This window comes from Sus scrofa, chromosome 10, assembly GCF_054392235.1.
Source record: "Sus scrofa isolate SSC_HxYL_T2T_F1_AM1 chromosome 10, Sscrofa_HxYL_maternal_Yorkshire_Landrace_v2.0, whole genome shotgun sequence".
NCBI lineage: Eukaryota > Metazoa > Chordata > Mammalia > Artiodactyla > Suidae > Sus > Sus scrofa.
This window is the reverse complement of record NC_139392.1, coordinates 35,896,853-35,911,441: the sequence shown is the minus strand read 5'-3', so window position 1 is coordinate 35,911,441 and position 14,589 is coordinate 35,896,853. Positions and strand designations below refer to the sequence as shown.

At 49.3% G+C, this 14,589-nt stretch overlaps 1 protein-coding gene across 7 annotated transcripts in view; it reads right to left on the bottom strand.

Annotated features, from left to right (window-relative positions):
• Positions 1-14,589, bottom strand: part of LOC146398983 (uncharacterized) — a 97,465-nt gene that overhangs the window by 19,913 nt on the left and 62,963 nt on the right. For 5 of the 7 annotated variants that reach the window (XM_084980948.1, XM_084980947.1, XM_084980945.1 and 2 more), the window contains 6 exons: positions 8,409-8,599; positions 7,935-7,959; positions 5,689-5,736; positions 4,514-4,642; positions 2,238-2,458; positions 1,489-1,513 (listed from right to left, as the gene is read on the bottom strand). In XM_084980948.1, the coding sequence (XP_084837074.1) occupies positions 1,489-1,513; positions 2,238-2,458; positions 4,514-4,642; positions 5,689-5,736; positions 7,935-7,950 (439 nt within the window). In that variant the 5' untranslated portion in view covers positions 7,951-7,959; positions 8,409-8,599. The remainder of the gene's footprint in view (positions 1-1,488; positions 1,514-2,237; positions 2,459-4,513; positions 4,643-5,688; positions 5,737-7,934; positions 7,960-8,408; positions 8,600-14,589) is intronic. The other 2 variants (XM_084980950.1, XM_084980949.1) reach the window with 1 other exon arrangement.

The window sequence follows — 14,589 nt, the reverse complement described above, 5'->3', positions numbered from 1 at the left end:
TGTAGATGAGTGGAAGCCTGGGAGAGACCCACCGTCCAAGAAGACCACAGAGAGCAGCACACAGAGGGCAAGTTTCCCAAAGTCGCCTATCACAATGGAAAGGCAAAGCAAAGGCACCACGAGGTATCACCTCCCACCTGGTAGGACACGGAGTGTTTTCAAACCTGAACAGATGTTTGGGAAGATGTGACTGCCTGGGACTTCTGGACACTGTAGCAGGGAATGTCAACGGGGCCAGCCAGGACGGGAAACACCACGGCAGGACCCTGCAATCCCACTGCTGCATGGACATGTAAAGGAAGATCCATCAGTGTCGGGTAAAGAGACCTGCCATCCCAGGATCACGGCAGCGCCATACACAAGAGCCCAACAGAAACAGAGCCCCAGTGTCCACGGGCACACAGACTGAGAAAGACAACGGGGTGGATACAGACCATAGCAAGGTATTCCGTTGTCACAGAAGAAGGAAACCCTACCCATTGCAGCAATGCACAGAGAACTCCAGGACATTATTGACTGATTCACTTTTGGGCTTGAGGGCTGCCCCCGCAGCAGATGGAAATTCCCAGGCGAGGCGGCAAATCAGAGCTGTGGCCACCGGCCGACACCACAGCCACAGCCAAGCTGGATACCAGCCGCGTCTGGGACCTCTGCCGCAGCTCACCGCAATGCGGGATTCTTCACCCACTGGGCAAGGCCAAGGGTCGAACCCGTGTCCTCATAGGTACTGGTCAGGTTCATGAGCTCTGAGCCTCAACAGGAACTCGCTGGAGGACATCACTTCAAGTGAAGCCAGTCAGACACAGAAGGACAAAGACTCTCTGATGTCATGCACATGAGGTGTCTGAAAGAACACTCCTGAGCAGAGGCTGGAAGGGTGGCTGCCCCGAGTGGGCAGGAGGTGCGGGGGGAGCACAGCGTTCACAACACTCCTCGGGACACTTACAACCTCAAGAGGCTCGAGTTCATGGCACATGTTTGAAACAACAGCATGAAAGTCTGCACCAAGCAGAGGGGGAAGAAAAGAGGAAACGAAAGACCAACAGAGGAAGGAAAGCCTTTTCCCCAAACCTTGCTCCCAGCGGGTGCAGGGAGAATGAGGGAATGGACAGTTAGCCTGCGGTCATCATGAGACTGTTCAACGAGAAACTGGACAGCTATGTGGTGCTAAGGCACAAGTGACTCCCCACAAAACACACCCACTCACACTGGTTCACAATCACACCAACAGGCCCTCACACGCACACCCCCCAATGTTCCCGGACACCTACCCCCACCATACAAAGAGCCTCCTTTCCTCCAGGGACCCGAGGACTTGGGATGGCCCTTTTGTGGGAAGTCAGTCTCTTTCACCCCATCCTTCACCCCCTTTCCCAGGAGGAACCCAGAATCAGGGTGTCTCTGCAACCAAAGGGGCAGGAAAGCACCCCCCGCCCTTCCTCAACACCTGGACTTCTCCTCAGCAGAGCCGGGTTCCAGAATACTTACGGCTTTCATCGTCCATCCCGTCCACCTGTGATGAGAGAAAAGAAAACACTGTGAGTGTCACAGCATCCTCTGCACTGTGGCCACAGGTCTTCCTGTGGTTGCGGACCGCAGGCACACAGACAGAAGGCAGAGTTGAGTCTGTTTCCCCAAAAGAAGACAGCAAAGACACCTGTGGAAAAGGCACCAGCTTTTCATGGAAGACCTCCCAAGTCCACGTTCATTTAAAAAACATTCAGGCTTCTTTGGAGTTCCCGTCGTGGCACAGTGGTTAACGAATCCGACCAGGAACCATGAGGTTGCGGGTTCGATCCCTGGCCTTGCTCAGTGGGTTAAGGATCCGGCATTGCCGTGAGCTGAGGTGTAGGTTGCAGACGTTGCTCGGATCCCGCGTTGCTGTGGCTCTGGCGCAGGCCGGTGGCTACAGCTCTGGTTTGACCCTGAGCCTGGGAACCTCCATATGCCACAGGAGTGGCCCTAGAAAAGGCAAAAAGACAACAAAACAAAACATTCAGGCTTCTTCAAAGACAAATGCTCCCTATGTACACTTGGGAACTGATGTGGTCCCTTTTGCCAATGCCCCTTGGAAGGAGTTATTGGTTGGTACCAAACTTTGACTCAACATTCCTCCACAGAGGAATGTGCATATATCCTCTATAATGGACTTGCTCAGATTTCCTTTTCTGAAGTAGGCACATCCAAGAAGAAAGGAGGCACCTTTTTAAATCTCCGATCAAGAAAGGTGAGCTTACCTTGGGGGCAAGCTGGTCTTCCTGCTCAACCAGGTCGCTGGCTGGGGACTCCTCGTCATTTTCAAGGGATGGGCCTGCCTCCTCCTCTGCCTCGTCAATGCAGGCAGCCTCCTCCTGCACCTTCTCAGTTCCCGGCCCCACCTCCTCCTCATTTGCCCCAGCCAGGGCCTCTTCCTCCGTCTTCTCACTCCCGCCGGCCTCCACAACATCATCGAGGGTTGCTAGGGGGACACACAGTCACTGTCAGCAAGGCGGTGGTGCTGCTCGGGAGGTACTCTGGGCACCTCACCTGACTGGACATGGGCTGAGAGTCAAGGGGTGGGGGTGGGATGAAGCACGGATGGAGCTTCTCTTGGCCCATCCTCCCGGGTAAACGTTTTGAAGGACGGCAGAGAGCACCTTGAAAGACCTGAGAAAGGGAGCCTCTGCCTCTCTTGCTAAAGGGAACCTCTCCGTGGCATATTCTCCATCTGAGAAATGGCCAACACGAGCATGCAGGCTCTGCTGCCATGACAGAGTCTCGTGAATCCTCCTGCCCATTTTCCTCTCCAGCCACATTCCTCCATCTTCTGAAATGGCAGGAGATCATTTCAGCTTCCCTACTCTTCCCACAGGGTGCTCCTGTGTTCACACGCCATCCTCTGGGATGTTTCGCCTCTTTTCTTTTCTTAGATACATAATGCTTCTCTTTGGAATACTTTGGCAATAGGAAACTCACGGGGAGAGCAGGCCTTCCCAATGCTATGTACTTTGCACCACTGTCCATAACAACTTTTCTCATCATAACTCATAGGACCTCTGCACCCATTCAGGAATGACTCCCCCTTCAGCCCTGCTGCCAGGTCTTGGCCATTTCTACTTTCCATCTCTGACACTCTGCCGAGTCTGGTTACCGCCTATATGTTGAGTTGCACGATATTTCCTTCTCTGTGCTGCCTGATTTCTCTATTTTTTTTTCTATTGATACTTGTTGGTTCTTAGGACCACACGCATGGCATATGGAGGTTCCCAGGCTAGGGGTCTAATAGGAGCCGTAGCTGCCATTTTATGTCAGAGCCACAGCAAGGCAGGATCCCAGCTGCATCTGCCACCTACACCACAGCTCACGGCATCACCAGATCCTTATCCCCCTGATTGTGGCCAGGGGTCAAACTCACAATCTCATGCTTCCTAATCGGTTTCACTGCTGGCACGCCATGATGGGAACTCCTCACTTTTGGTCAAACAGTACTTAGTTTTTTTTTTTGGATCATCCTCTTGGTATCCTATTTAAAATTTTACTTTTGTTTCCGGTAGAATACTGTTCTCTTCTGTTCACATATCGCATTTGATCTCTCTCCTGATCTCTTGTCATTTGTGATTGGTTTCATCTCTTTGCTGTTGGGAATAACGTCCTTCTACAAATGGGAGTGTACACGTTCTCTATGGTAACATACTGGGGCCTCCTAATATTTTGCATGTGTCCAACCTCAACTACTGGCACAGCCCAAAAACTGAATGTGAATGTAAATGGGGAACTTTTCATTAATTAAAATTATAGGAATCTTTTGCTGCTCAGTGTACCATGAGTTCCCCATTCAGTGCTGGACGTTGTCATTGGTGGAAATTGGAGGAATGGGTTAGAGGAGCTTTCTGTAATATCCACCATTTCTTGTTAATATAATCTTGTTCTAAATCATTTCTAGTATTGTTTTCAAATTGGGAAATGTGGTTCCATGCAGGGATCTATTACAACTGGAAATGTTAAATATCAGCAAATGTCATAAAATGAGTGAGGTCACCTTTGCTATTAACCAGGAACCAAATGTCGATTTTAAATGAATCATTATTTCCATAGTTGGGAAATTACCAACTGAGTTATTCAATTTATTTTTTGCTTTTTTTGTCATTTTGCCTTTTCTAGGCCTGCTTCCCTCAGCATATGGAGATTCCCAGGATACGGGTCTAATCAGAGTTGTAGTGGCCTACAGTGACCACTGCCACTGCAACTCAGGATCCGAGCCACATCTTCAACCTACACCATGGCTCACGGCAACCCTGGATCCTTAACCCACTGAGCAAGGCCAGAGATCAAACTCACAACCTCATGGTTCCTAGTCGGATTTATTAACCACTGCGCCACGATGGGAACTCCGAGTTAGTTCGTTTGAATTTGCATCATGGAATAAAAGAAAGATGTGGCGTAGCATTTGTAGAGTTTGTTCTGAAATTTGGAACACGGAATGAACTAGAATCATTGTTCAGGCCTGGATGTATTGAGTCAGGTTCCACAGTACCTTCATCTGGCTCATTGGCAGGGTGCACCCTGTTGTGTGGCCACCATGGGATTATTCCAGCCAAGGTGGTAAAGAACAAAATTGCCCTCAGACTCCTGAAGCAAGATCCTAGGTTTCCAAAGCAAGATTCTGGAAAATACATGACAACAGAGAGAACGAGTGACATCCTGATTGCAGAAGATAACAGGGAAATGACTAATAATTGACTCCCAGGCCAAGCCCTCAAAGCCCATAACACCCGGCCGCCCAGAAGAGCCTTCAGAATCCAAGTTCTACTTAGAAAGATCTTGCTCTTTGGGGTGCACTTCAAAACATTACCTCCCCACACAGGTTTCGTGTGAAAATGCCTCTGGGTAGCGGAGACAACCTAGATAATGACCATGCAGAATGGTCTGATGTCAATCCCATTGGTTGACTGATTGATTGTCACCACTCCCAGGGGATGCTGTGGTTCCCAACCCAGGCACTTGATTCTGCACCACGGAAGGGATCGAACACTCGATCTTTAGCCTCTAGGACACTAGGGAACTCCTCACATCCCCTGTAGAAGAAACACATGCCACAAAAGGAGATGTAGATCTGTCTGTGCCTCAGTTCCCTGTTCTGGGCATCCAACTCTGGGAACGCCCCTTCCCTCAGGACACACCGTGAGGACACAATAGGACAGGGAGGTCAGAAATCCCGAACATGCAGAGTGAGAGAGCTGCCTTCTCACCCACCACCTGACACTCACTCGACCAACTTGGTCTCCAGGGTCAAGGGCCTAGGAGAGCTTTGGGTGCCACCACTTCAGGTCCCTCAAGGCCAATAAAGGAAACCAAGTCAACAGCTCTTGTGCACTGGGCCCTCACGGTGCCAATCACAAAGCAAACTTGCACAACGGGCAGAGACCAAAGCAGGAAGGAGCAGCTTTGGGAGGGAAAATCGATTCTCCCTCTCAAAGAAAAGGAGAGAGGAATACAAACACAGCACAACAAAGACCAGGGACCCAAGTCTTCTTCGTGGTATCCATTTCACAGGGGAAAACACCACAGCAGAGTGCCACTCATTAGGCCACCCACCCACCCACCCGCCAAGTCCTATCCCCCACTTCCTCCCTCTCCCGGCAGCAGGCGGAACCCAGGTGCTCCCAGGAACCCTCTCCCACTGGATCCCAGCTGCGTGCTCTTCCCTACCTGCAGCCTCCTCATCCTGGCGGCTGCTCATGCTCTCCACCACTGACTCTGTAGAAATACACCACGCGGGGAATTGAGTTAGAAAGAGTGACCCTCCCATTCCTCCTGCTTCCCTGAGGTGACTGCAGGTTACAGAGCATCACCCTGGGTTTTCCTCCAGGCTCCCAGACCTTCCCTCTGCTCCATGGACTGAGACCCTTCCACACAAGGTGAGCACAGATGCCAACATTCGAAGGACAGCAACGTGCTGAAGGAATGACCTTTCAACTTCTTCCTTCTATGGCCCTTTATAGCTCCTACCTCTAAACTGACACACCTGAAATTCCACCTCTACACACACTGAAAAGGGGATAGCTGAGTAAGCAATTGAACGGTGCTGTGTTTTATATGAATGGATTGCACTATTTATTACAGAATTCCATGAAGTATAAAGAGGTGCTCTGCCAGTGACTGCCACATCAGGCATCGTGTTCAGGGTGGAGATTCAAAGATGAGCAAGATATGACCTCCCCTCCCCGGACATGCTTTACTGCAGACCAGTTGGCTGGTCTGACCTGATCATTCATCTGTATGTATCTCCTGTGCTCATGAACCTGTGCCAGGAATTCTGGGAGGCCCTGCAGACCCCCAAAGAGAGATGGCAACGGTGACATTCTAGACCGATTCCTAGCAGAACCCACGGGTAAGCAGAGGTGCTGTGTATGGCCCACAACACCTGTGCTGCCATAATCAGAGCTCAGTGCAGAGGCAGTGAGGGACACGCCAATGTTTTCACGAGCCCGTCCTTCTCATGGTGCTGCTGGAGTAGCTGGAAAGCAGGCTCAGGGCTCTAAGAAAGGAAACAACTTTTACACTGAAAACTACAAAACATTGCTGAAAGAATTGAATAAGTCACAAAGAATTCAAATGACATTCCATGTTCACAGAGGGGAAGGAGGAGTGCCCATTGTGGCTCATCAGGAATGAACCCAACTAATATCCATGATGAAGCAGGTTCAATCCCTGGCTTCACTCAGTGGGTTAAGGGTCCAGTGTTGATTTGAGCTGTGGTGTAGGTCACAGACGTGTGTTGTAGGTGTGGATGTGGCTCTGGTGTAGTTTGGCATAAATAGCTCAGATTTGACCCCTCACCTGGGAACTTCATTATGTCATGAGCAAGGCCTGAAAAATTCAGAAAAATAAAAAAAATAGATTGGAAGACGGAATATCATTGACATTTCATACTACATGAAAAAACAGCAGGTACACTACAACACATATCAAAATCTCAATATCATTTCTTTTGGTCTTTTTAGGGCCTCGCTTGAGGCATTTGGAGGTTCCTAGGCTAGGAGCTGAATCAGAGCTACAGCTGCTTGCCTATGCTACAGCAACAGCAACGTGGGATCTGAGCCATGTCTGCAACCTACACCGTGGCTCAGGGAAAAGTCAGATCCTTAACCCACTGAGCAAGGTCAAGGGTCGAACCCGTGTCCTCATAGGTACTGGTCAGGTTCATGAGCTCTGAGCCTCAACAGGAACTCGCTGGAGGACATCACTTCAAGTGAAGCCAGTCAGACACAGAAGGACAAAGACTCTCTGATGTCATGCACATGAGGTGTCTGAAAGACCACTCCTGAGCAGAGGCTGGAAGGGTGGCTGCCCCGAGTGGGCAGGAGGTGCGGGGGGAGCACAGCGTTCACAACACTCCCTCGGGACACTTACAACCTCAAGAGGCTCGAGTTCACGGCACATATTTGAAACAACAGCATGAAAGTCTGCACCAAGCAGAGGGGGAAGAAAAGAGGAAATGAAAGACCAACAGAGGAAGGAAAGCCTTTTCCCCAAACCTTGCTCCCAGCGGGTGCAGGGAGAATGAGGGAATGGACAGTTAGCCTGCGGTCATCATGAGACTGTTCAACGAGAAACTGGACAGCTATGTGGTGCTAAGGCACAAGTGACTCCCCACAAAACACACCCACTCACACTGGTTCACAATCACACCAACAGGCCCTCACACGCACACCCCCCAATGTTCCCGGACACCTACCCCCACCATACAAAGAGCCTCCTTTCCTCCAGGGACCCGAGGACTTGGGATGGCCCTTTTGTGGGAAGTCAGTCTCTTTCACCCCATCCTTCACCCCCTTTCCCAGGAGGAACCCAGAATCAGGGTGTCTCTGCAACCAAAGGGGCAGGAAAGCACCCCCCGCCCTTCCTCAACACCTGGACTTCTCCTCAGCAGAGCCGGGTTCCAGAATACTTACGGCTTTCATCATCCATCCCATCCACCTGTGATGAGAGAAAAGAAAACACTGTGAGTGTCACAGCATCCTCTGCACTGTGGCCACAGGTCTTCCTGTGGTTGCGGACCGCAGGCACACAGACAGAAGGCAGAGTTGAGTCTGTTTCCCCAAAAGAAGACAGCAAAGACACCTTTGGAAAAGGCACCAGCTTTTCAAGGAAGATCTCTCAAGGCCATGTTCATTTAAAAAAATTTTGGTCTTCTTCAAAGAAAAATGCTCCCTACCATACACTGCAGAACTGATAGGGTCACTTTTGCCAATGCCCCTTGCAAGGAGTTATCGGTTGGTACCAAACTTTGACTCAACATCCCTTCAAAGAGGAATCTGCATATATCCTCTATAATGGACTTCCTCCGATTTCCATTTCTGAAGTAGGCACATCCAAGAAGAAAGGAGGCACCTTTTTAAATCTCAGATCATGAAAAGTGAGCTTACCTTGGGGGCAGTCTGGGCTTCTTGCTCGGCCCTGTCGCTGGCTGGGGACTCCTCCTCGTTATTTCCACTTGTTGTGGCCTCCTCCTCCACCTTGTTATTGGGCGAGCCTTCCTCCTCCTCATTTTCCCTGGCTGGGGCCTCCTCTTCGGTCTTCTCACTCCCACTGGCCTCCACAACATTGTCGTGTGTTTCTAGGGGGACACACAGTCACTGTCAGCAAGGCAGTGATGCTGATCAGGAGGTACTCTGGGTGCCACACCTGACTGGACATGGGCTGGGAGTCAAGGGGTGGGGGTGGGATGAAGCATGGATGGAGCTTCTCTTGGCCCATCCTCCCGGGTAAACGTTTTGAAGGACGGCAGAGAGCACCTTGAAAGACCTGAGAAAGGGAGCCTCTGCCTCTCTTGCTAAAGGGAACCTCTCCGTGGCATATTCTCCATCTGAGAAATGGCCAACACGAGCATGCAGGCTCTGCTGCCATGACAGAGTCTCGTGAATCCTCCTGCCCATTTTCCTCTCCAGCCACATTCCTCCATCTTCTGAAATGGCAGGAGATCATTTCAGCTTCCCTACTCTTCCCACAGGGTGCTCCTGTGTTCACACGCCATCCTCTGGGATGTTTCACCTCTTTTCTTTTCTTAGATACATAATGCTTCTCTTTGGAATACTTTGGCAATAGGAAATTCAGGGGTCGGGCATGCCTTCACAAGCCATGTACTTTGCACCACTGTCCATAACAACCTTTCTCATCATAACTTATAGGACCTCTGCACCCATTCAGCAATGACTCCCCCTTCAGCCCTGCTGCCAAGTCTTAGCCCTCTCTACTTTCCACCTTTGACAATCTGCCTAATCTACTTACCGCCTATATGTTGAATTGTTCAATATTTCTTTTCCTGTGTCTGTCTGACTTCACTATTGTTAAAAGTGTGTTTCATTTTGGATCATCCATGTAGCAACATATTTAACATAATTACAATTTTTTCTCCGGTAGAATTTTATTCCTATGTGGATTCATACTGCCTTTGGTTTATCCACGGATCTCTTGTTAACATTTGGGATTGGTTTCATTGAATGACTACCTGCATAAGCTTGAGTCTTGGGGCTGGTTGGATCAAAAGAGGGGGTTTGAATAGCTCCACAGCAAGAGAGTATGGAAGAACATCATGGGAAGGAAGCTTTCCAGGTCATGTAGCGTCTCTCTCATCATCTCCTCTCATCCCCAAGTTGGCCCGGTTGCAGGCGAAGGGGGTGCAACCCAGAGAGTGTAAGCCTGATTTGACAGTAGAGGGCATTGAACTTTAGACTAACTTGCCAAGAATCACGGCAATGTTGAAGGATGGATGTGGGCCAAGAATGTAGTTGGTTCCTTGAGGACAGAAATCCCTGAACCCTGAAGGCCGGACACCTGCTCAGGGCCAAGACCATGCCCTGGACCCTTGAATCAAGAGATCTTCTCACTCTCCCACAAGTCCTCCCATCCCAAGGTTTTAGTGGGCAAGCTCTGATGCCTTCCCTGCAGGAGATGCTGAACCAAGACATCAGTCCAAACCCTTATCCAGCCCTTTGTCTCCATGCTTTAATCCCTGATCTGAATCCAACATTTTCCTCCAAACAAAGCCCCTCTGAAGGACCTAGGCTTTGCCCTGGCTCCGTGGATACTCCAACCCAGGCATTCTCCCCCAAATCTTCATGTCATCCACTGCATCACATTACACTTTCATGACAACCAGCTGACAACCTCCAGCGACTAGGGGTCTGTTTCACTCCCAAGATGGCTCAGAGCTTAGAACAGTCTCGACTGAATGCCAAGAATGAGCTTCCCTTCAGCTAATCATGCCTGGATAAGAGGTTCCTGGGAATTCACTCGGGAGGAGACCATCTGGGCCAGTGCTCTGACTGTTTAGTAAATTAAAATCTCTGACTGTCAATGTCTCACACAATTTTCTTTAAAAAATTGTTGTGATGAAAATACTGTTGACTGACAATGTTGTACCCCTTGCTGCTGTACAGCAATAGGAGTCTGAGCTCCTCCTCTGCAGCCTGGACCAAGGTCTGGCTGAGAATGAGCAGGAGCTCAAGTCATTCTTCACCCAAACCCAATCTGTACCCTGGAAACTCCTCATCCTTCTTCAGACCCTGCAGTGGCAGGGATAGTCTTCTATCCTCTAAAAGGGACCCTTTAGAGACTCTCAGCTTGAAGACCTGACCCTAAGTCTCCCTCTGTGGATGACCAGTCGGACCCTCCTTCCCTCAGTTACCAAATGGTCACCCCACGAACCTACCAGCACTGTGTGTTCTCAGCACACTACCAGCGAATAGCCAACTACCCAGGGAGCTTATCATCATCAACCCATGGAAATCCTACTTGAAAATCCAAGTTTCACTCCTTACAATCAATTTCTACATTTAAAATGCAATTATTGGGAGTTCCCGTTGTTGAGCAGTGGTTAACGAATCCAAATAGGAACCATGAGGTTGCAGGTTCGGTCCCTGCCCTTGCTCAGTGGGTTAAAGATCCGGCATTGCTCTGAGCTGTGGTGTAGGTTGCAGATATGGATTGGATCCCGAGTTGCTGTGGCTCTGGTGTAGGCTGGCGGCTACAGCTCCGATTCGACCCCTAGCCTGGGAACCTCCATATGCCGTGGCAGCAGCCCAAGAAATAGCAAAAGGGACAAAAAAAATTGCAATTATGTGGCTTCAGACGTTGATATGTGCATTCAGAAGAGTGGAGCTATAAATGCCCATTTCCATCATGTGTATTGAAGAATGGAATCAGGGTCCCTCTGCACTGAATAAAGGCAGAGTAGGGTATTACCAGGGTTAGTGTGATGGGAGAAGGTTTGTACATGGGAAATAGGAAGGAGTATTGTATAAATTAAGAAAAAAATTGAGGCGCCCAACCAGGAAGAAATAATTAAAAATCTTAAGAGTAATACAAAATGGCTGTATAAGAGATTTACATCTCTGTACACAAATTGAAGTGGTGGAAATGAAAAAAAAAATCAGAGAACATTTTCCATCAGGGTAAACTATGCCATCTGATGGAACAGCCTTTAGATCAGTATCAACATACCTCCCCAACAACAGCTCAGGTTGCCCATCGTCCAACTCTTGAGGGGTGAAGGGGAGAGCCTCCCAGTTGTGGCCCAACACACACCTCTCCACTCACAGAGTGGCAGTTGGACCGCAGGACCCCGTGGGTATCATCCTATTGCTGTGGCAACCAGTCAAGGCCTGGAACTTTCAGAGGGAAGGCAACTCTGCCCCCTCTGGGCCCACCTGCTCTGTCTAGACTAATGTGTCTTTCTACGGACAGGGATGGCAGTGCAGGGTCAACATGTTGTCTCAAAAAATGCATCCCAGAACCACACAGTGTTACTCTCTGCTTGAGAACACAAGACAGGTGAGAGAAAAAGACCCACATTCCAAATAGACCAGATACAGACAATAATTAAAGAGTGAGGAAGAACCAAACAGGAGAAGGCCTTTCCATGGGAAGGGGGCTTTATGGCTCAGGGAGAATGTCTCCTGTCACGTTCCCTGATCTGCACATCATGCCACTTTAGAGGAAGAGGGTTCAAAACAGGGGCTCGAACCCCTATCTTCCAGTGGACAGCACTGAAACTTAGAGCATCTTCTCAAGAGTCGCGCCAATCATGTGTGAGCAGATCTGGGACAAGAGTGCAGTTGGTTCCCTCAGGTCACACATCCCCCTGAACCACTGAAGCCTGCTTGGCGCTGAGATCATGCCCTGGACTCTTGCTTGAATCCAGAACTCCACTTTCTCTCTCTCTCTCTCTGTTGAATCCTGCTGCCCCCAAGATGTCCTGGGGTGATCCTGGAGAACATATCAGAGCCAGGAGAGCAGTCCAATTCTTTACCCAACATTTTGCCTCTATCTTCTGACCCACAACCCAAAATACAAACATTCATCCAAAAAGAGCTCCTCTGGAGGACTAGACAAACCCCAACTCGGCCCATCCTCCCCCAATCTTCCCTTGGCAGCCCTTCACAGTGACCAGCTGACCACCTCATGTGAACAGCGGTCTGCTTGGATCCCCAATTTGACTCAGGGATCAAAACACCTTCAAGTTCACATGACGGCTCTAGCAAGAATCAGCTTTCCTGCGGCAGACCACACCTGGATGATCAAGTCCTGTGGACTCACTGGGGAGGTGGCCATCCGGATGAGTGCCTGCTGGGGGGCGGGGTTAGGAAAGGAAATCTGTGACTCTCCAGGTCTCACTGACGTTGCATCAGAGCACCAGTCTGAGCAACCTTGACGAAGGTCTGGCTGACAATGGGCCAGAGTGCAAGTCTTCTGTCACCCAAACCCACTCTATACTCTGGACACTCCTCATCCTTCTCTAGACCTGAGAGTGGCAGGGACAGTGCTCCTCCTAGAGAGACCCCCTCCAGACCTCAGCTTGAAGACCCCACCCTGGGTCTCTCTGAGGATCACCAGAGAGACCTTCCTTCCTTTCCTTACCCAATGTTCACCCCACTAACCTGCTGGCACTGGCCCTTGTCACCACACTACCAGCTAACACCCAAAGAGCCAGTGGGCTAGTCCTCATCAACCCGGGGAAATCCAACCTGAAAAATCCCCGTTTCTTGCTCCATCGAAATTCCTCTGCCTTTGGACTGCTAGCATGTGCATTAAGACATCGACATGTACACTGAGAAGAGTGGCGCTGTAACGTCCCTCTTTTGAATGTCTACTGCAGGGCTGACAGCGAGGGCCTCGTGCTTCGAAAAAGGCAGAGGGGCATGTTTGCCGTCTCTGTGCTCTGGGAGAACGTGTTTCAAACTGCCACGAGACACGAGTCTTTTCTCACATTTAGGAAAATACTTGAGGCAGTTGGCTCACTCGGAGCATTAAGATATACCTTAGTCATACAGCAAGCCTGTATAACAGACCTATGGCTTGAGAGACTGATGAGACTGGTGGCAATGGAGATAAAGATGGAGATAATATGTTTAGTCAAAATGAACCACCCATCTGAGGAAACAGCCTTTAGAACAGTAGCAACATACCTCCGCAACAACAGCTAAGGTTGCCCATCGTCTGACACTTGAGCAGTGAAGGGGAGAGCCTCCCAGCTGTGGCCAACACACACGTCTCTTCTCACAGACTGGCAGTTGAACCACAAGGCTCCGTGGGCAGCATTCCATTGCCGTGGAAACTGGTCAGAGGCCTGGAACTTTCAGAGGGAAGGCAACTCTGCCCCCTCTGGGTCCACCTGCTCTATATAGCCTAGTGGCCGTTTCCCTGGACAGGGTCAACATTTTATTTCAAAAACTGCATCCTACAATCAAACAGTATTACTCTCTGTTTTGAAAAGACATTACTGGAGAGAAAAAGACCTCCCCAAATATAATGGGTCTTCAACGTTTAGGGGAATTGCAAAATCCTACCATGGTGAGATTTAAAAGGGCTCCCATTTTTTGATGGAAATACCATTTCCACTCATTTCTGGTAGTTGAGGCACCAGACATTTTTACACTCCATAGGTAACATTTGTCCAGAAGAAAAGGAGTAGTTATAGAAATTAAATTGTAAAATGCCACACACTAAGCATATGTTCATCAAGTTGCAAAAGTCTTCACTCAATGACCGTGTGTAGAATTTTTCTCTGGATGCAACAATCTGTACACTTCATTATCTTTCCACTGGTTCTTCATTAACAGTGTCCCTGTCATTGTATACGTACAAAACTTACTATGCCTTGAACAGTTAGGAAACAAGGACTCACCCTACTTTCAACAGTGGGTTGCCTTAAAACACATATCTCATAATTTTCTAAGCAACAAACTTTAGCTAACTCAAAGTTCTAGGATGAAATGTATTCTTCTCAAAATTCAACCCCTCATCACACCAGTGCCTGGGACAGTGTCATGAAATCTGGCTCGAGAGCAAACTGAGCACCAGCCCACATGGAACATGAGACAATTCCTGGAGAAAACTGAGAGCACTGCAATATTTCAAGCCAAGCAGGGAGGGTGTAAGGTATGGGAGGCTGTGAGAGACAACTCTGCCATGGCTGATTCTCCCCAAGTATCTAAAATTGAGAGACCAAATGCATCGCTCTTCTGATAGGACAACAAGGGAGATGGGAGTCCTCTTTTCCTCCCTGTATCTATGAGTCTGTTACTCTTTGGTGTGTTTGATCATTGG